Below are 20,514 nucleotides of genomic sequence, written 5' to 3'. Positions count from 1 at the left end.
CGGCTCAGTTATGGAACCATCCAGGAGGTAGCACGGTGCAAGGCGCTGGTGGGGGGCCAAGGGCAACGTTGACCCAAGGCCAAGGGGCTGGCACAGCCGGCTGCTAGCCGTCTCCATCTCCGTCAACTAACCCTAACCAGCAATCAGCTAATCGTCACACGAAACTGCACGCCCAATCAATGCTTCCGTCAGATCTCTCCAGGCCATCCGGTGCCGCGGCGGCGTCAGGAATTAAATGGGCGCGACTCCGCCGGACTCCCAGTCCAACTTGACCGACGAAGGGGAGACGAGGTCGGCTGCTCGCTCTCGGGTAGCCAGCGCCCAGAGCCAACCTCCCCTCGCCTATTGATCCTGTGACACGGAGCGGATGGTTCGTGGTTGGGCGTTGAGAGTTGTTTGGCCACTTGACCTTCCCCGGTCAGGTTCAGGTTCAGCTCACTGTCTCTCTCTGATTCATGTGGAGCTGTGAAGGGGACTTTTGTATCCCAAGGGCTTCCCATGTCGCTAACGCATGCTGCTCCAAGAGTAAACTAGCTTGCCTTGAATCGGACGTGGTGAAGTCTTATGGCAGATTTTGGTGTGCTTTTGCTGTCAAGGCATGCAGCGCTTAATTTTCATGGAAGCAGGTGTTGTACATTAGGCTGTAAGTTTCAGAGTCCAAGTGTGTCAGGCTGTTCCGGTCTTACATCGGCCATCGCACTTGGTCACTTGGATTCCTACATCAGCTCGCCAAGATAAATTGCCACCACGTCAGGTGTCCTTGTCATGACAGACCATGCATCGAAGCTAGATCCGTTCAGTAATATCACCGCTGACCCGTGGTGCACATACAGCTTGTCACTCAGATAAAAAGTTTCGGAAAGAACTTCCTTTCCAAATTCCAAATTTTTACACTCTCTCTCCATCACATCAATTTTAGGACATATGCATGGAGCAGTAAATGTATGTAAAAAAATAACTAATTGCACAGTTTAATTGTACATCACGAGACGAATCTTTTAAGCCTAGTTAGTCCATGATTAGATAAAATTTGTCAAATACAAACGAAAACGCTACAGTAGCAAAAAGTTCCAAATATTATAAAGATTTGCGATCTAAACACCCCCCTAGTTCAATCATTATTACATTCGGGGTTAGTAACATCTAATAATTAAATCCTTCTGATGCATAGTAAATGTAAAGTCGTGCAAGGTACAGAGAACAGCAATAGTCCTCCGTTTTAAGGCCGCTGAAAACAATGGCCGATCACCAGAACACATGTGCTGAAATTCTGCTAACCGGGTCGCATCGGTTCAGTCTTGAGTTTGAGCAGGTCAAAACTGTACTGCACATCTTGATATCAGGTACTGTTTGGTGCTCCTTTGGACAGGGTGACGATCATGCAGAAAGTCCGATGAGCGTTGGGCTATAGTCATGCGCTACAGATCACAGACGGGCGCCGCAATTAGTCCGGGACAACGACGCAGAACCACATGGATCTGCAAGGTCAAATCCAACACCGAGCTACCATACCTAAGCCCTCGCTTAACCGGGCGTCTCTCTCCAATCAGATACGCTTCTTTACATGTAGCGTGGATAGCACATTATGTCCAAAAATTTTGGACAAGCAAGACTGCACGTACTGAAACACACAGATTTTTTTCGTCAGGGATCTTCCCTGCACCAATCATTGGCTAACATTTGTAGTCCTCCTTGGGGAAGCAACAAAAGAGCAGAAGTAACCTGTGAAACCTCACAAAACACATGTGATTTAAAACTTGGGAACAGAACATGTACTGTACTTGATGATTTAGTAATTCACACTTGATTGATGATGAATAGTCATGTGAAACTGCACAACGGTGTCCGTCCGCCATCTCTTCCCCGGCGTCTAGAAAGCCAAGACAGAGGACCAGACAACAAAAGGCTGAGAAAGAATAGCAGTGCTGGCTCTTGGAATTCATTTTGCACCACATAAAATGAATCTCTGAATTCCAAATAAACCAGCACTGTCGTCTACGCACGGCAACCTACTAGTATACTGGAAGGAAGAACGAAGAAAAAATTACAGAGAAAATTGAAAAAGAAAAAAAACATATATGCTGTGTTCTTTTCCCTCGCGCGCCCTTCTTCCTTCGTCGTGAGTGTGAGGAAATTAAAATCGATTCGAATCATACAATTGTTGTGCGATGAAGTGGGCCATCAGACGTACGCCTTGGGAGGGTACTTGTCCACGTCCTCCGCCCAGGGGTTGCAGCGGCTCCTCCTGTCCTCGGCGGCGCCGGCGCCGGGGGACGGCAGCGCCGGCACGTCGCGGAGCGCGCGCCACACGGCGCTGTTGCACTTGAACCCGGACCCGAAGCCGATCTGCCACACGCGGTGGCCGCGGCGCACCCGGCCCTTGGCCTCCGCGTACGCCAGCTCGTACCACAGCGAGCTGCTGCTGGTGTTGCCGAACCGGTGGAGGGCGCACTTGCTGGGCTCCATGTCCGTGTCCCGCAGGCTCAGGCTGCGCTGCACCTCCTCCAGCACCGCGCGCCCGCCGGCGTGAACGCAGAAGTGCTCGAACGCGCGCCGGAAGTCGGGGATGTAGGGGCGCACGCCCTTGACGCGGAACACGCGGCGCATCATCAGGGACTTGAGGAACTTGAGCTGCTCGGACAGGGGCAGGACCAGGGGCCCCAGCGTCGTGATGTTGGTCTTGAGCGCGTCGCCGGCCACCGCCATGAGCTCCCGCGCCAGGGAGACGCCCACCTTGCAGGCCTCGTCCTCGCGCTGGTACACGCAGTTGAAGCACTCGTCGGTGGCGCCCTTGTGGGTGCGCACCGTGTGGAGCAGCCGGTACTTGGCGCGCCCGGCGTCCGCGCGCTTGTTGGACAGCAGCGCCGCCGCGCCGCCCATGCGGAAGATGCAGTTGGAGAGGAGCATCGAGCGGTCGTTGCCGAAGTACCAGTTGAGGGTGATGTTCTCGGTGCTGAGGACGACGGCGTACGAGTTGGGGTTCGCCTGGAGCATGTCCTTGGCGAGGTCGATGGCGATCAGGCCGGCGCTGCAGCCCATGCCGCCGAGGTTGAACGACTTGACGTCCTCCCTCATCTTGTAGTGGTTGATGATCATGGACGCCAGCGACGGCGTCGGGTTGAAGAGGCTGCAGTTGACGATGAGGATGCGCACATCGCGGCGCGGGTCGATCCCCGTGGACTTGAACAGCGCGTCCAGACACCCGAACATGACCGCCTCGGCCTCCATCCGCGCCTCCGCCATGTTGAGCCTGGGCGGCCGCGCCTGGACGCCGGGGGGCAGGTACGTCTCATCGCCGAGCGCGGAGCGGTTGGTGATCTTGGTCTGGAAGTCCAGGGCCGCCTCATTGAAGCAGCCGGTGCTCTCGGTCATCTCGAGGAATCCCGCCTTGGAGATCTTGTGCTGGTCCTCCGGCTTGTAGCACGCGAACTCGACGAGGTACACCGGGCGGGGCCGCTTGAAGTAGTAGACGGTGAGGAGCAGCGCGGCGGTGCCGAGCCAGGCGACGCAGGTGAGCAGGTCGATGGAGTAGTAGATGACGTCGAGGCGGACGAACGAGTAGGCGGCGGCGGCGAGCGCGGGCACGCAGAGCATCGGCAGCACCGACGTGGGGCTGCCGCCGTGGCGGATCCCGAGCTTGACGTACTTGAGCTTGATGTTCCGCGCGAAGTCCGGGAGCCGGCGGCGGATCTTGATGACGATACTGGGCGCCGGCTCGCCCCCGTCGGGGTCGCGGAAGGCCATCTCGGCCGTGAGGCGCTCCCGCTCCATGACCGCCGCCGGCGCAGCCTCCATGGCGACCGGAAGCGAGCAAGCTACCTAGCCTGGTCGAAACACGAAGCGTGTCGGGCGGCGGAACACGGCGTCGTCGCCTTTGGCGTGAGCTGGGAGCGGGCGGCGGAGCCGGATGCGTGTGGTTTGGTCACGCGGGCAGCTACCGAATATATAGGGCGCGCATCGCACACGACGGGAGAGCGGTCGAGTCGACACAACTGCCGCGGAAGTTGTGGCGTATCCAGGCTGCCGCCCGAGGCAACCGCTTTCTCCGACCCGTATACCATGCCCGAGTACGAACACGAGCGCGCGCGGAAGCCTGTACGCTCTCGAGACCGAAACGGTGACGTATTCCGGCCGCGCAACAACTACTATCACCTGTTACTGTTTCCGAGCCGGCACACGACATGACGGACTCGGAGCTCCGTCATCAGGAGGAGGAAGAGGAAGAGGAGGCGATGAGGTGTCAGGGGTGGGGCCCGCCCGGGAGGGGGAATTAAGGTAAGCAACGGGGAAGGGCGAGAGGGATAGGTGGGGAGGGTGGCCTATTAATGACGGTGGTTACCGGGGGACGCTCAACCACTTGGAATTAAGGAGGCACAGGTGGACGCGTACAGGATCCGCCGGCGCTGGCCTGCCCCTGCCTGCCTGCCGCCGGTGGTGTGGCCGGGAAGCAAGCAAGCAGGCAAGACACGGCCAGCCAGCCAGGCAGGCAGGCACCGGCTCTCGTCGCCCAGCGTGGCTGCGACTTACCGCTCCCTCATTTGCTTGTCCAATCGTCAACAGGCCTATTGATTGACCGGCCTTCGTTTTTTTTCTTCTCAGTTTCTTTCAAACAATAAGAACCGTGCAGCCGCGCGCCACGAGTTGGTTGGGGGCGGCGTTGACAGGTTTCTTCCCGCGCTTCTGCTGGCCCTATTTCGCCACGAGCGCGTACTCTCATCCATCCTTCATGTACCAAAAAAAACATTTTTTTCGCGTCAGCTCCGATTAATTGCGGCGTCGCGACGTTTTCATGGCAGTTGGATATTTGGATCAGGCATTCAGGCGGACAGGGACTAGTAAGAGATGAACTCGCCTGGTGCTTCATGCAAGGCCGCCTGAATCTTCCCTGTCCCGTAGAGCAGAGAGCTTCTTCTCCCGTGGTTCTCCATGCACTGCTCTCTCTTTCTCCCGCAACCGGAGCAGAGAGCAATCTTAGTCGGCAGGCCGCGATTCTTTTCGTATCATTACGCGGCGGTTCTTCGTGCCGCCAGGCCTTCCCGTGCGTAATTCCGTTGGTTGGCCGGTGTGACAGGTTGCTTCCCGGCGCTTGCAGGCCACATGAATGCGTTCTAACAGAAAAAATCGTATCCTGAGCAGACGTATGGAAAAACCCTTCCTCGAAATGACGCATACATATTTATTAACAAAAGAAGAATCAAATAAATCGATCTGGCTGCTTGGAGGAAGTCTTTTTAGCGGTTAGGCATCTGGGTCACCTGGACTGGAAAGGAGCAGCAGATGGAACGCGGCACGCAAGTCACGTGACAGCGCCCGGCTAAGATATATAAGGCAGCTTAGGGCAACCGGTATCGATTTGGCAGTAGAGATCTGTGTCAGCAAGCTAGATGCCACTGCCCGAAACGACGAGGCACGCGCGCCCCTGGACTCGAGCTCGGAAGTTCCGGTAGGAGACAAGAGACATCATCAATTTAACACGAGTACAACGGCTGGGGGTCTCGCTCGCTATGTTGCGCGTGGCTCTTGCTTCCGGAAGCAGCATTTCGTTGACAAAAGACTTGGAGAGCTGTTTCGTCCGGTTTGGCAGCGATGATCCGATGATCGATCAGAAGGATCGAAAAAACGGCATGGGCCGTGCACCGACCGATCGCTGCCTTGTTCTTCTCAAAAGCTACGAGCCATTTAGTGCTGCCGGGACCTGCAGAGCTAGCGAACTGCAGGAACTTGACTAGTTCACAGCTTCAGATAATAATGCCGGAGCACTTTAGCAGTTAGCACGGCCATGCGCTGCGCTTCTTCTTCGATGGCAGAGTCGCTGCCCGACTACGAGCTCCTCCTCTCTCCCTCCACCTCCACGCAATCCCGGCGTCGTTCAATTCCATGGCGTTCCGAAGCGGCTCGACGGATCCGCGCATGGGCTGCCCGCACCTGCACGTAGCCATGACATGCATGAGTAAACGAGCAATGAGCAATCATATCAGGCAACGCACCGGCGACGCTGTCGACAGGGCCATGGAGGCGCGGAAGCCCGCGGCGCACGAGGGCGGCTGCCGGGGATGCCGAATAATTCGGGCCGGTGAGTGGTGAGGAGAGCAGCGAATTAAAGCGGGTAACAGCTACTGCGCCCATGCTCCGCGGTGTCACCGCCGGTGGCTGCAGCCGCACGGACGCGATGCCAGGCGTAGACCTCGGCGTAGTCAGTAATGTCCACTGCCCGCTTCTTCTAGGTCTCCCCGGAAAACTTGATGCAAATGTGAATAATGCCCTGCATGTACGGTCCATACGGCAGGGTACCACCCGTACTCCATGCGTTCTTACCGCGACACACTATGACACGGTATGTGTATGTATAGCTGCAACAAGTTCAGTTAAAAATTGTAAGGGAGATAGTATAGCGCAAACTCTCCTTCATGCCTTGCAGAGTTGCAGGCTCGCAGAACCAGAGGACATTCGCCCTCGGCTTGAACAATGCTGTGTTTGCAGCAACGAGTCAACGACATCGAAAACTTGCCGATGTCTTGTTTCAAAAAAGAGAGAAAGAAACTTGCCGAGGCCGGGGGTGAGAGGGCAGTTCGTGTTGTCGCAACCTGACGGAGAGACTGCATCCAGCAATTAACAGTGCCACAGCGACATGAGCTGACCCCGGGTCTGACTGACCGCACCCAGTGTGGATTCAGGCGGCGGCTCAGCAATTAACACCGTACCAGTAGCCGTTGGCAGTTTCCAGTTTTTTACACGCCTATCAGCTCTTTAATGTGCCCGAGACTTGCACGCGCTTAACAAACGTCCGGGGGACTTCTTACTCCAATAAAATAATTTATTTCCTTCAATTAAATTATTTTTTTAGTCAGAACCTTGGAAAATAGCAAATCTGTTGACTCTGGTACTGGAACGTGCCTTATCTTTTACTTAAGACCGGTGATTTGTTTACTAGGGGCGTTTGGATGCAGGATTAATTTTTAGTTCGGATCACATCGAATATTTGGATGTAATTAGAAAATTGAATATGAGCTAATTGTAAAATTAATTGCATAAATAGAGATTAATTCACGACACGAATCTATTAAACCTAATTAATCCATCATTAGCACATATTTACTGTAGCACAACATCGTCAGATTATGGACTAATTAGGTTTAATGGATCCGTCTTGCGAATTAGCCTTCATTTATGCAATGAATTTTGCAATTAGGCTATATTTAATACTTATAATTGATATCTAAATATTTGATGTGATGGAATTAAAGTTCACTGCTGAGGAACAAACAGGCCTAGAATAAACGGAGCGGGCATACAGCAGGAGCGCCACTCATATGACCTAGGGGTGCAATTTCTCCGATTGCAGCCTCCAAAATTATGTACTGTCTCCATCCTATAATATAGCTATTTTTAAGTTTTCTTCAAATCAAACCTTGTAAGTTTTAATTGCAAATAGTAAAAGAACCATAAAGATTGACAATACAAAAATAATATTAATTTATTCATAATGAAACCAACTATCGTAACATTAACATGTAACCTTTTCTATATAAAAGTAATTATTCTTAGAGATATCACTGGTTAAAGATGAAAATATTTAACTTTTACCAAGTCTAAAGTTACTATATTTTAAGACGGAGGTAGTATTTGATTTATGAGAATGATTTACCAAAATTATGTATCAAAATTACTCGAATGATTTTACAGTGCATGTCCACTTGCCCACTTTACATCAAAGCATAGGTCTACTATCTCACGTGGGCTGCGCTGCCGCTGTGTATAGGTGGAGTGGAGGTTCGAGGGTTTTATCGGCTGGGTGAGAGGTTATCTTCTACCTTAATCACATTGCTCTTACCGAGTTTTTTTTTTTGAAATTCTGGCAGATCAACGAGCGTCACACGCCGTTTTTTCAGGTAATGCCAGTTCGTCCCGGGCCGGGCGAGCCCTACCAGTGCCGGTGTCGTCTGGCGACAAGATCTCCATTACTCTCACAGGACCAGTGGCTTCAGCGAGCGTGGAGTCGACTGCATCGCAAGCGAGCTTTACTATTAATCGTCTGAAACCCGTACGTTTTGAACTGTTTTGCTGGGGGGCGGAACTGTGGTCGCAGCTCGTCTTGGTACGCGCCAGTACAGTACTGCAGCGGAGAGCAGGTTAAGGCGCGCTCATGGCTCACTTAATCGCTGCCTTGCAATTCAATGGCTTGTTGGAACGAGGGCAGTGTAGGCTAGCCTTCCAGAAGGGTTTGATTTCCTCGGCGATCTGATCCACTGTTGATTTTGTGTTGCAGTTTGTTTTTAGTTTTTGCAGATATAAAGGTGACACGGTGCTGCTGGCCAGACGGTAGTATTGCAAATCTACATGACGGATAGAGTTGCACATGCAGTCACATTGCTAGAATCACAGCAGGTGCCAGATACCTTTGGTTGTAGAGTGGAGACAGTATTTGTCGGTGTTTTGATAGTTAGGTGGTGAATTTATAGGCGAGATATTATTGAAATCAGAAGTTCGAAGGTGCAGGCAATGTAAAGTTTAGACAGGTTCGAGTTAGGAGTTGCGTAATACACTACGTCCGTTTATATTGCCTGAGTATTAGATGATATGTTTTGGAGGGATCCCCGCGCCGCCCTTATATACTCTAGGGGACAGAAGTTATAGATATCCTAACCTGCTACGAGTTTAAGAGTTCTACTCCGGTTATAAAAAGTGGTTTCCTTCTGCGCCTACCAGTCCCCCTCGTATTCGAATAAATTATAAAAGATATAAGATATGAGATACATCTTATCCCTTGCTTCATAAATAACTATGCTACATTAGCAGTACCGTGATTCCAGATCTGATAGTATTCACCATGAGAGATAGAACTGTTTATTGGAGTCAGCTGATTTTGACGATTTTGTGAGTAATCCAGTAGAGTAGAAAATCCTTATTGTTTGCCGTCAATGACCCCAGTAGACATTCCTCTTATGCAGAAGACCCTGATCATCCGCTGGCCTGGGCGCCTGGAATTAGCACGACAAACGGTTTCCAACTTTGTTTACTTTCCCTTGTAGTCGGTACTACTTGATAGTTTACTACAGCTCATGCCCTGCGCTGGACAAGTGGACATCGGGACTATTATCAATTACACGTGTAACTGACAGCATACAGTCATATTTTCCAAATCAAAATCCGACTGCACCACTGTATTCCTTACGATGAAATTTTCAAAACAAGATCGCACTTGGATGATTTTTTTTAAAATATTTTTTAACACGGAATATTTTTTTAAGCTGAAATAATTATTCCAACAATATAAAAAAATATTCCATCTTACATGATACATGATAGTTTGAATGCCAGTTATAGGTGTCCTAATGTTTCCGGTGTACATTGCCATCATCGGAGCATGCCAGGGTAGTCCAAGAAGCATTGCTCGACCTGATTGCTCTGCGCCGTGTCCGTGTGGAGTGTGTGTGGACCGTGGTGTGGACTGTGGACATGATGACCAGCAGTGTTCTATTGGGCTAACAATCATCGCCACCCCCCCCCCCCCCAACCCCACCACCACCACCCACTGCGGCGGCCTATGTCATGCAGTTAGGCCTAACAAGCGGGTAATAGCCCAGCCGTAAGAAAGCCCATTACAATCCTCATCCGTGGAGCAGCAGGGCCCACGAGACTCTACTGCCAGTCTGCCACCCAGATCCAGACATCCATGACATCATCTCGAAGCGGCTCGGAGCGCACGAGAATGTTCAAGAGAAGCCGACAAGCCTGGAGAACCCCGCGCCGCCGTCGCGAAGCTCTCACGTCCCACACCCCAGTGTACCATCAGCGGCGCTGTCCCGAAGCTTCAACGCCTCTCCCCACCCTTCCACCGCACTCCTCACACGAGCTATAAAATGCGCCCGCAGACCAGCGGTCTCCTACCAGGTAAGCAACGCGCTTCGCAAGCACAGCGAGTAATCAGCGACCTATAGTTCCGACGATCTCAAACGCTCTAAGCGTTTCAGTTCCCAGATCCCGGTAGTCCTCTGTAGCGTAATGGCAGCTGCTCCGTTCGCGATTGCCAGCCGCCTCTCCCCGGCCGCGCGCCTCCCTGTCCGCGCATGGAGGGCGGCGAGGCCCGCGCCCGGGTTCCCGTCGTCCGGGAGAGCCCGCTCCCTCGCCGTGGCGTCGGCGGCGCAGGAGAACAGGGACAACACCGCCGTCGACGTCCAGGTCAGCCAGAACGGCGGCAACAGGCAGCAGGGCAACGCCGTCCAGCGTCGCCAGCGACGCGCGGCGCCGCTCGACATCTCCCCGTTCGGTAAGTCCTCGATTGTATGACCGCTTCTTTTTCCAGAGCAGAGGATCCTGCAATCGATCAAAGAGCAGAGGATGCTAACATCACATGGTTACGCGTGCAGGGCTAGTTGATCCGATGTCGCCGATGCGGACGATGCGGCAGATGCTGGACACGATGGACCGGCTGTTCGACGACGCCGTGGGGTTCCCCATGGCGACGCGGAGGTCCCCGTCGGCCGGCGGCGGCGAGGTGCGCCTGCCGTGGGACATCGTGGAGGACGAGGAGGAGGTGAAGATGCGGTTCGACATGCCTGGGCTGGCGCGTGACGAGGTGAAAGTGATGGTGGAGGACGACACGCTGGTGATCCGCGGGGAGCACAAGAAGGAGGAGGGCGCCGAGGGCGCGGAAGCCGGCGGCGACGGGTGGTGGAAGGAGCGCAGCGTGAGCTCGTACGACATGCGGCTGGCGCTGCCGGACGAGTGCGACAAGAGCAAGGTGCGCGCCGAGCTCAAGAACGGCGTTCTCCTCGTCACCGTGCCCAAGACCGAGGTGGAGCGCAAGGTCATCGACGTGCACGTCCAGTAGATGGATCGTGGCTTCAGATGCGACAAGCCGAAGCTCGATGGTCTCCGATATGGTTTCGTTTTTTTCAGCTCAATGGATGAGACTGCTTTTCTGTAGCTGTAGCGTGCGTTTCACTCATCCAGCTTCTCTGCGCGCGCGAGCAGGTTGTGCGTTGTGTGTAAATACTGCTCGCAATCGAAGGAGGGGAATAATGTGAATAAACTCTTCTATTCGGTATACCGCTCGTGTTCTACACTGATCGCTGGCATTTTGTTTCAAGAAGAAACTGCGAACAGAGCACACAGCTCGCGTCAGAGGAGCATGAAAATTTTGCTGCTTTGGAATTTTTTTTTGAGCAAATGTATTCTGGACGTTGAGCGTTGACGGATTAGTTCTGCGCTTAGAACATGTTTGGTTGCCTCGATTAAACTTAGTCCTGTAGCATCGGCTAATTCACGATGAATTCATTAAATCTACGGACTAAAAAACTAATCTCTCGATCCAACACACTTAATTTTATCGGGGATTTGTGACTGCTTGCTACCGCTGCAGCACAGCAGGAAGTAACAGCCGAAATTTTCAAGAGTTTCAACTATAATGTGCGAGGACGCACAATCGGCACAAATACAATGGCGTTTTGGATTTGCCGTCGACGAAGACGCGGAAACACGAGGAAGACGTCTGACCGTGAGGCCTTGCCGCCTTGCCGGCCAAAACCCACAAACATGCGCTGCCGGCCACCCCCTGCAACGGTCATCCGCCGCCGAATCCAGGCACGAGAAAATCGCCGCTTCGTCACCGGATCGAGGAAGGGGACAATGGAGGGAACTACGGGGGAGAACCAGAGGAGGAGTTGAGGTCCGTTCGCCATGCGGAGGCGGCCGCTGCCGGCGCCGGGCGGGAAGGATCGTAGGATTGCGAAATCGGAGGTTTTCTGAAAAATAATCTAGAAGTCATATTACACTTAACCCCCTGAATCGGATTGCGATTAACAATCGCGATCCGATTTAGGGGGGTTTCTGAAAATCTTTAGGGCGGTTTATGTAAATATTCGGGTTTCCTGCAAATTGCGTCTGCCTCCGCTGCGGCTCGCTGCCCCGCCGCCTTCGCCATGTCCTCCGCCGCCGCCCGAGCCCTCAAGTCCGCCTCCCGCGATGCCTTCTCCTGGAAGCCGGTGATTAAAGTCATCGACTTCTAGTATTTGAAAATCTTTATCTGAAACCATACAGACTATCCCCCTTCTGCCAGACGGGGCAGCCGCAGAGAACGCTGGTGGCGGCCGTGAGGTCTGGCGTGGGGGCTCCACTCGGGAGCGCGCGGCCGCGCTAATCCCGACGCACGCCGGCGAGGGCGCGAGGCTAGGTTGTCGGCAGAGGTGGGGAACGCCGAGCCACGGTCGCAGCTCTGCACGACGCTTCGGCGGGGGCCCGCGGGTCCGCACGGTGGAGCACCTTCTCTCTGCGATGGAGGCGCTCGACGCGACGACGTCGACAATAGCCGCGTTGAGGTCCGCGGCAGTGACGAGGTGCGTCGATGTTTTCTCTGTTGCCACCTCGTTTTAACTCCCAACTGCCAATTTGTTAATGGTACTTTAGTTGCATTTGCGTAGGTGTAAGGTGTCGATGTGCTTGATTTCTACGCAACTGAGATTGTTGCAACTTGATGTCTTCTCGATTTATGTGAAACTGGTTAAGCATTAAGCAATGACAGATTCCTTTGCTTGATGGATCAGCACAAGAGTGGGTAGTTGGCAATACGAAGCGCAGGTTTGTGTGCGACCGAGGATACCAGTGGGCAAATCTTGGAGAAACTGGCCCCCCAAATTCGTGAACCTGTTTACTTGCAGAGAGATGATTGCTTCGCAGCTGCATTCCCTGGCTCGCAAATCCACAGTTCCACATCACATATGCAATTGATTTCCTGAAGGTATATTCATCTCTTCCTTGCGTAATCATGAAAAACTAGTTCGTTCTGGATATGTAACTGGGCCGCGTCTTATGAATCAATGATTGATTGGTTATAAAATTGTCAATGACAATATACCATTATATGGAGTAACAAAAGGGGGCTAAGGTCTTTGGTCACTATGACACTATGAGCTTTATAAGACAGATCTGTGTTACCCAAATTTGACCTTTTTAGGCCTTATTTTGTTTCATGTCCATGTAGACATGATTTGGTTGAAGCACATCGCGTTATTTTGCACATGTTATACGGCAGCCAAGGCAGGATCTGTTACATCACCAGACTGCTCATACAAATCTTGTGTACCAGGACATGAGCATTTGGGTTAAACATTTCTGTTGGGACCTGTCGAGGTTTAGCTTTGTTCTAGTTAATTTTAGTACCAGTTATCTGAATGGTCATCAAATTTTCTTTACAGAAGAAGGAAATCGTGCAAGTACCCTCACTTGTCTGCAGTAGTAAAATGTTTGTGCATTGGTTGGAGCAGATGCCTGGCATATCTCCTATCTTTTAACTGCTTTTGGACTATAGAAATGGTGAAAATACTTCAAACATGTTTGTAACTTAAGCAATGCGCGCATTGTATTGCAGGTGCCAGCGATTGAGAGTTAATGGTTTTCTACATTCCTTGATGCTAATAAATACTCAAGCGAGATTGCTCGTGCATGAACTTTCTTGATATTTGAAGAGGTTTTCTTAAACATCTAGTTTTTCATCGTTTCTGTCCATAGTAACCTATTTTGGAAATTGTTTGGATCTGCATTTACATGTATAAATTCCTTGATAAGACCTCTTTTAATAACGTATCACCAAGTTACTTTCCTAGCACATGGTTTAATGCTAATGTACTTTGTCATGATCTTGTGATATATCAATACCATGCATGTTTTTTCTTGGAACATTGCAGAACTGCATATCTTTCTCGCAAATTTTCTGGCCATGTTGCACTTGGCTCCCCCCCCCCCCCCCACCCTTCCTTTTCTTTTCTGTTGCATGTTGCAGAGATATTTTCTTATGGGGTTCTTTATTGTTGAACATGTTTTTACAATCTTTCTCATATTTCAAATATAATGTAGTGACTCCTGCTCGCTGCATTTTTTTCAATTATACAGATCAAAAAAATGTGTGGTACTGGCCTCATCAAAGCAGGGTCACTAGAAAATGCTATGGTTTGCTGGCAAACAATTATTATTCTGAAAAATGCTACTTGTCTATTTTACTTTGTGCAGAACTGCATATTATTGGTGGTCTCCTTGTTGATATAGGCTCATAAAAAGTTTATATTCTACTGCATCTGTTGCCAATAAAGAGTGACACGATTCGGGCTTATTTTGACATCTGTAATGCAACTATGACATTAACCTTTTTTTGCTTCATTTCTCAAACACTGTATGTTAAATATTACTAAAACAGATGGTCTTTTTGATCTTAGGGAATTTATAAAACTGAGAGGTGCTTTGTTCGGTATTTGCCTTTTGTATGAACTAGTATGGCCATGTGGACCGAGCTTCAAACAAGCTTGAGAAATCTGGATAAGTTATTGCTATTGCAAGAAGCAACGATCAGTATGGCGTGGACTGAGCTGATCAATGGCAGCAGTAGGCCAATAGCAGTTTCAAATCAGTCGGAGGACCGCCGACGGCGAAGACGCGGAAATACGAGGAGTCCAGGAGGACCTCTGACCGTGAGGCCTTGCCGCCTTGCCGGCCAAAACCCACGAACATGCGCTGCGCGGCTGCCGGCCGCCCCCTGCTACGGTTATCCGCCGCAGAACATCCGCCGGCGAATCCAGGGGTCCAGGCCCAAGCAAATCGCCGCTTTGTCACCGGATCGAGGAAGGGGATATTGGAGGGCAAGTGCGGGGGAGAACCAGAGGAGGAGTGGATGTCCATTCGCCATGCGGAGGCGGCCGTCGCCGGCGCCGGACGGGAAGGATCCATGGGATAGCGAAATCGGGGGTTTTCTGAAAAATTATCTAGGAGGTCGTATTACACTTAACCCCCTGAATCGGATCGCGATTCATAATCGCGATCCGATTTAGGGGGGTTTATGAAAATGTTTGGATCCGGTTTAGTGGGGTTTATGTAAATATTTGGGTTCCCTGCAAATTGCGCCTGCCTCCGCAGCTGCTCGCTGCCCCGCCGTCGCCATGTCCTCCGCCGCCGCCCGAGCCCTCAAGTCCGTCTCCCGCGCTGCCTTCTCCTGGAAGCCCGTGAGCCCGTGAGTAAATTCCTCGACGTTCTAGTATTTGGAACTCTTTATCTGAAACCATACAGACTAACCCCCTTCTGCCAGACGGGGTGGCCGCGGCAAACGCTGGTGGCAGCCGTGAGCAGGTCCGGCGTGGGGCTCCACTCGGGCGCGCGCGTCACAGCCACGCTAATCCCGACGGCAAGGATTGGTATTTCCTCGTGGATGGTGTCGGCGGCGGAGGTGGGGAATGCTGATTGCTGAACCACGGTCGCAGCTCTACACGACGCTTCGACAGGGCGAAGGCGGGGCCCGCGAATCCGCACGGTGGAGCACCTTCTCTCTGCGATGGAGGCGCTCGATGTCGACAATAGCCACGTCGAGGTCAGCGGCGGCGAGGTGCGTCGACGTTTGCTCTGTTACCATCTCGTTTTAGCTCCAAACTGCCAATTTGTTACTGATACTTTAGTTGCATTTGCGTAGGTGTGAGTAGTCGGTGCTTGATTGCTACGCAACTAAGATTGTTGCAACTTGATGTCTTCTCGATTTATGTGAAACTGGTTAAGCAATGACGGATTCCTTTGCTTGATGCATCAGCGCAAGAGTGGGTTGTTGGCAATACGAAGCGCAGGTTTGTGTGCAGCCGAGGATACCAGTGGGCAAATCTTGGAGAAACTGCGCCCCCAAATTCGTGAACCTGTTTACTTGCAGAGAGATGATTGCTTCGCAGCTGTATTCCCTAGCTTGCAAATCCACATCACCTATGGAATGATTTCCTGAAGGTATATGTTTATCTCTTCCTTGCTTGCGTAAGCATGAAAAACTAGTTCGATCTGGATTTACAACTGGGCCTTGTCTTATGAATCAATGACTGATTCCTTGTGTACCAGGACATGAGCATTTGGTTAAACATTTCTGTTGGGAGCTGTCGAGGTTTTTCATACTCCCCACGGTTGCTTCATAGTGATTCTCATCTATTTGTATTGATTAGTTAAATATGAGTATGTACTGCTTTAAAAAAGCCAGAATTCATATCAAGTCAGCTAATGGTTGACCATCCAAAGTTAGTGTGCCATGCATTGCAACTATTAATACTAATACAACTGTTGGTTTCTTCTCCCCTTTCTTTCAAACTTTTTGCACATGGATGATGTCACGACTTATGACTAATAATGAAATTGTTGCATCTTTCAAATTAAGTATTTTCTGTTTTTAATTATATCAAATAGCTATATACTACTTTCTTTTGGCAATTGACAGCATGTCTGGTGGCCGGCTAAATCACCGGTGCAGTCCGAGGATGAACCTTGCCGTCACAAGATTTTATATCATATACTCCCTCCGTATATACTAGCAATTCTATAAGACATATTAAGAGAGAGAATAAAAGACACATGTACCCTCTGATAGCTCTTCATTTACTAGCTATAATTAAAGTTATTCGTAAGATTAAGCAGGAGGAAGGAATAGAAAAAGTAAGAATACAGCTAAGAGCAAAGGAAAATTAAATGATTTCCTTCTATACTTATTCAAAAGTTCTAGAATGCTTTTTATTGGGGTGCAAATTTAAACCCTTCAATGGCTTATATTTCATGACGGAGGGAGTAGGTGACTTCTTGCTTCTTGCACAGAATCGTAACCAGGGTTTCCCAATCGCTCATATAATATGTTATACATGCAACTAACTATGTGTGTTGTATACTTATATAACAAGTTAGCAGCTGCCTTTTAAGCCATAGGTTTCTTTTAATAGACTAGCCACCTCACAAGTTCCAGGCATACAGTATGTTCTAAATTCAACTAACTATATGTGTGTTGTATACTTCTATAACAAGTTAGCAGCTGACTTTTAAGCCATAGGATACTCTTCTTTTAATAGACTAGCCACCTCACAAGTTCCATGCATATAGTATGTTCTAAATTCAACTAACTATGTGTGTGTTGTATACTTCTATAACAAGTTAGCAGCTGCCTTTTAAGCCATAGTGACGGTGGTGAGTACCGCAAGCAGGGATTCGTAGGAACCCCCGTTTAGAGATTCGGCCAGGGATGTAACACGCAGTAAGATTCCAACCATGTGACGATCAGGAGATAAAGGGTTTAGACATGTTTGGGCCGCTGTGAGCGTAACACTCTACGTCCTGTGTGGAGCTGGTAGTTGTATTTAGTTGAGTCCCTTTTACACATTACCCGTCTATTCTGTTTATAGCATTCCCCATGGGCCTCGGGTAGAGGCTTGCCGTCTTAAGTGTGAATGCGGCGTCGGATGGGCGCCAGCCTACAACAGCCTGCAAGTGGCGTCCACCCGCCAGGCAGGGTCCTGCGCCGTGGGCTAGGACTATCGTCACCCGGGGTCCTCCTCGAGGGACCCTGGGATGCTCCGAGATCTCTTCCGGGCTCCGTGCATCGTCCGGGATCTTTCCTGTGCGTTGCTCGGGGCCGCATACGCTCCTCTCCATGTCTATCCAATGTGATGGGAGGTGTGAGTGGCACGGGCCACCCCACTGCCTATCACCAGATGACGCGATGTGTCCCGGGAGGGGAGGCTCCCTCTGTCCCGGTTGCCACGTCATCTGAGAGCACGCCTCCCCCGTAATCATGTTGTTTTACGGGGAAGGCGCGCCGCCCACGGGCCTCGCCCGGTTGTAGCAGGGTGGGCGCATTAAATGTGCCGTTTGGCGATCCCTTCTACACGAAGGAACCGCCCCGTTCCGGGAAGGTGCTTGGCCTTCCACGGTCTCGGATCCTCTAGGAGGCGCCTCAGTTTGACCCATTACTTTGGCCCATTACTAGTAATGGGTCAGGAGGGCCTTTTAGCTCATTTATCTTTGATTTGTCCAGAGCTAGGGGAACCCCGTTCCCTTGGCGCCGACACATAGGTTACCCTTCTTTTAATAGACTAGCCACCTCACAAGTTCCAGATATATAGTATGTTCTAAATTCAACTAACTGCGTGTGTGTTGTATACTTCTATAACAAGTTAGCAGCTGCCTTTTAAGCCATAGGTTGCTCTTCTTTCAATAGACTAGCCATCTTACAAGTTCCAGGCATAAGTTTGAATGAATGCATGCTGAGCCTCATAAGTTGTTCTGCAGCTTTCTTTCGTTATTTGGGTTTTGGATTATATAAGTTCACCAGTCATCACTTCTGAAATTGCTGTTTTGTCGTTTTTTTTTGAACGGCCGGCAGTACTGCCAGGCATACATTGATAGAGAAGGGTTTAAAAGCTGTACAGAAAGAAAAAAATCGGAAATCAGAAAGAAACAACAGGTAGGAGCAGAAGGGGATTAAAACTCATGCATCTTAATGATATGGTGGAGGTTAGCCTATGTTTGTTGAACTCTCACATAAAGTGTTCATTTGATGTTATTACGTTAAGTTTATTAACTTTAATAAGTTGGTGTCCCTTTTTTAGGGTGTTTAGTTTTGTGTAGCCTCGCATTGCCTTTCCTTATCTAGCTTTTGTTGACTACTCCCTTTACAAAGTTAATTCGCGGTACCATTTCTAGTGGTAGGTAAAAAAGATTATGTAGTTCATGACAGTGAAAATATCAGACACATCAGATCGTTAATAGATCAGAGGCCTAGTCAAAGTTAGGGAAAATTACTGTTATACAAAAGGGGACATACAGATAGTACCGTTACTGTGATAGGCAATTTGCTTTGAACTCATTATTTTTATGTGAACTTAAACTATAGACCACGTTTTTTTTTTGTTTTTGTTGGCGCATCGCAACCTCTTGCTTTCAGGTAGCATGTTGTTCTGAGATAATAGGGTTTATCTGAAACCATAGCATATTCTCTGTGCACCCTTTCTGTGCAAGAAGATTCTGTCTAATGGAAACTGATTTTCCCCCCTGATTTTTCCTTCTACTTTGTTGCCTTATTTATGCTGTCCTTAGAGCTCTGTTGTGACACCTGAACTTATCTTTCCCTTTTCCGTGACAAAAGGCTGGTCATGCCGCTGCACACTAATTTCCTGAGCCATCTGTCTGGAAAGATCACCGTGGACCAAGAAGAGCTTGCTGGACAATGCTGAAATGTACGGCTCCTATTCATTGTAGTATGCTGAAATCCTAGATCTTTGCACGTTATTGATGAAATGGAGATCAGTTCGATGCTGGTATGTCACTTATGACCTGATACGATCCCTGTCAACAATCTGATCATCATCCAGAGTGTTTTTGTTTTAACAATGTATGACCCACTTATTTCACTAACGTAAAAGAATTGAAGCATGCCTCTCTTGCTTTCTAGGACTTGCCCTGCTTTCTAGGACTTGAGTTTGGTTTCAACTTTGAGTCTGATGGCCAAGACGGGTGTCAAGAACACGTTGCTATTTATGTATTCTGATGTAATGATTAAGACAATGACAAAATTCTAAGTCGGTAGGGTACTATAACTGGAGTAAAAATATGTGCACAGTTCTTTTCTCCATCTTTTTCTTAGTTATTTTCTTTTTTGTATTTATGATTAGTTTTCTTTTTTTGGCCATTTCTTCGTATTTTCAGCAGGCTGGTACATATCAATGACCTTCTTTTGTTACTAGTTGAGAAAAAACTTCAGATGCTGATAGTCTAGAAATGAGGAACCCAGCTTGAAGTGGGGAAATGGGTTTGATCGGCATGCAGTTTGGTTTTTTTTTTTTGGAGTAAAATGCAGTTTGGTTTGGTTTGGACTAGGTTCTGGAGCGATAAGAAGTTGGGCCCATCGGCAAGGCTCTTTTGCACGGCGGAACATCCACGGAGATGGGCTGGGTTGGCAAAGTGACAAGGCCCACTCACTGGCGGAGCCAGGGGAGGCCAGCAACATCAACTGCCCACCATCAATATTTTTGTCTGTGTACTGATCCATCGTGACCGTAGTTAGCTGCTGTGTGTGTACCCTTAATTGCTTTTTCACGGATGGGTCAGTGAGCTACAAAGGCTTAGCTGCTTGCAATGGTCCATTCCAAAGTCTACGTAGACAAGAGATAAAAATGGAATATGAGCGTGCTGCAGGCTAGCTAAAGGGCAACTGAATCTTAAAGCGTCACTACATCGTTTGATTTCCAATCCCTAATCTCCTGATCGGCCGATCAATCTTGTTTGCCGCAGTAGCAGACATCATCTTCGTATATTCATCGCTAGATACGTTATCAGATACAATTGCTATTGACGACGTACATTCCAAGTACAGTTATCTATTACTCTCTCACTCTCTCCTCTCTCCGTTCCAAATTCACTCTCTCCTCTCTCCGTTCCAAATTATAGATCATTTTAGCAAATCTAAATACATAACTTTTTGTTATACATTTAGATATACACTGTATCTAGATATATAGTAAAAATAGATTTGACAAAACGACCTGCAATGAATTGGAGATGAATTGGAGAGAGTATCAAATACAAGAACACGAGATGATAAGAGTATATTTTAAGATGTAGTTGTCCTTTCATCTCATTTTTTTTGGACATTGTCCATGGTAGATTGGTAGGACCCCATTTCTAGAGTAACTTTGTTGGTCATGCTATATTGGAATCGTATATATTCTATACTTAGTACTTTGA

At 49.4% G+C, this 20,514-nt stretch overlaps 2 protein-coding genes and 2 long non-coding RNA genes across 7 annotated transcripts; 3 read left to right on the top strand and 1 right to left on the bottom strand.

The window, feature by feature from the left end:
* Positions 1-1,781: 1,781 nt before the first annotated feature.
* LOC112876351 (3-ketoacyl-CoA synthase 1-like) lies at positions 1,782-4,246 on the bottom strand. The gene has a single exon (XM_025940444.1). It carries the CDS (start codon positions 3,793-3,795, stop codon positions 2,182-2,184), a length of 1,614 nt encoding a protein of 537 aa, XP_025796229.1. The 5' UTR covers positions 3,796-4,246; the 3' UTR covers positions 1,782-2,181.
* A 5,631-nt stretch (positions 4,247-9,877) lies between these two features.
* Positions 9,878-11,049, top strand: LOC112875812 (26.7 kDa heat shock protein, chloroplastic). Its single transcript, XM_025939793.1, has 2 exons — positions 9,878-10,267; positions 10,368-11,049. Exons 1-2 carry the CDS (start codon positions 10,003-10,005, stop codon positions 10,829-10,831), a joined length of 729 nt encoding a protein of 242 aa, XP_025795578.1. The 5' UTR covers positions 9,878-10,002; the 3' UTR covers positions 10,832-11,049.
* A 790-nt stretch (positions 11,050-11,839) lies between these two features.
* Positions 11,840-13,742, top strand: LOC112873892. Its single transcript, XR_003224845.1, has 3 exons — positions 11,840-12,335; positions 12,543-12,736; positions 13,367-13,742. It is a non-coding gene; the product is annotated as an uncharacterized LOC112873892 (long non-coding RNA).
* Positions 13,743-14,209: 467 nt separating this feature from the next.
* Positions 14,210-19,886, top strand: LOC112873891. Of its 4 annotated transcripts, none has more exons than XR_003224844.1 (5): positions 14,210-14,995; positions 15,071-15,364; positions 15,563-15,747; positions 18,917-19,088; positions 19,648-19,886. It is a non-coding gene; the product is annotated as an uncharacterized LOC112873891 (long non-coding RNA). The 4 variants fall into 4 exon arrangements; XR_003224843.1 differs by lacking the exon at positions 19,648-19,886 and adding an exon at positions 19,223-19,521; XR_003224841.1 differs by lacking the exons at positions 18,917-19,088; positions 19,648-19,886 and adding an exon at positions 15,856-16,124.
* The last annotated feature ends 628 nt before the right edge of the window (positions 19,887-20,514 follow it).

Source organism: Panicum hallii, chromosome 9 (genome assembly GCF_002211085.1).
Source record: "Panicum hallii strain FIL2 chromosome 9, PHallii_v3.1, whole genome shotgun sequence".
In the NCBI taxonomy this organism is placed as follows: Eukaryota; Viridiplantae; Streptophyta; class Magnoliopsida; order Poales; family Poaceae; genus Panicum; species Panicum hallii.
This window is presented reverse-complemented; position numbering and strand designations above follow the sequence as displayed.

Excerpts from the sequence above, each read along its gene's own strand:
- LOC112876351 (XM_025940444.1), bottom strand. The coding sequence starts at position 3,795 with ATGGAGGCTGCGCCGGCGGCGGTCATGGAGCGGGAGCGCCTCACGGCC.
- LOC112875812 (XM_025939793.1), top strand. The coding sequence starts at position 10,003 with ATGGCAGCTGCTCCGTTCGCGATTGCCAGCCGCCTCTCCCCGGCCGCG. Across the intron at positions 10,268-10,367 it reads GCTCGACATCTCCCCGTTCG|GGCTAGTTGATCCGATGTCG; the intron begins GTAAGTCCTCGA and ends TTACGCGTGCAG.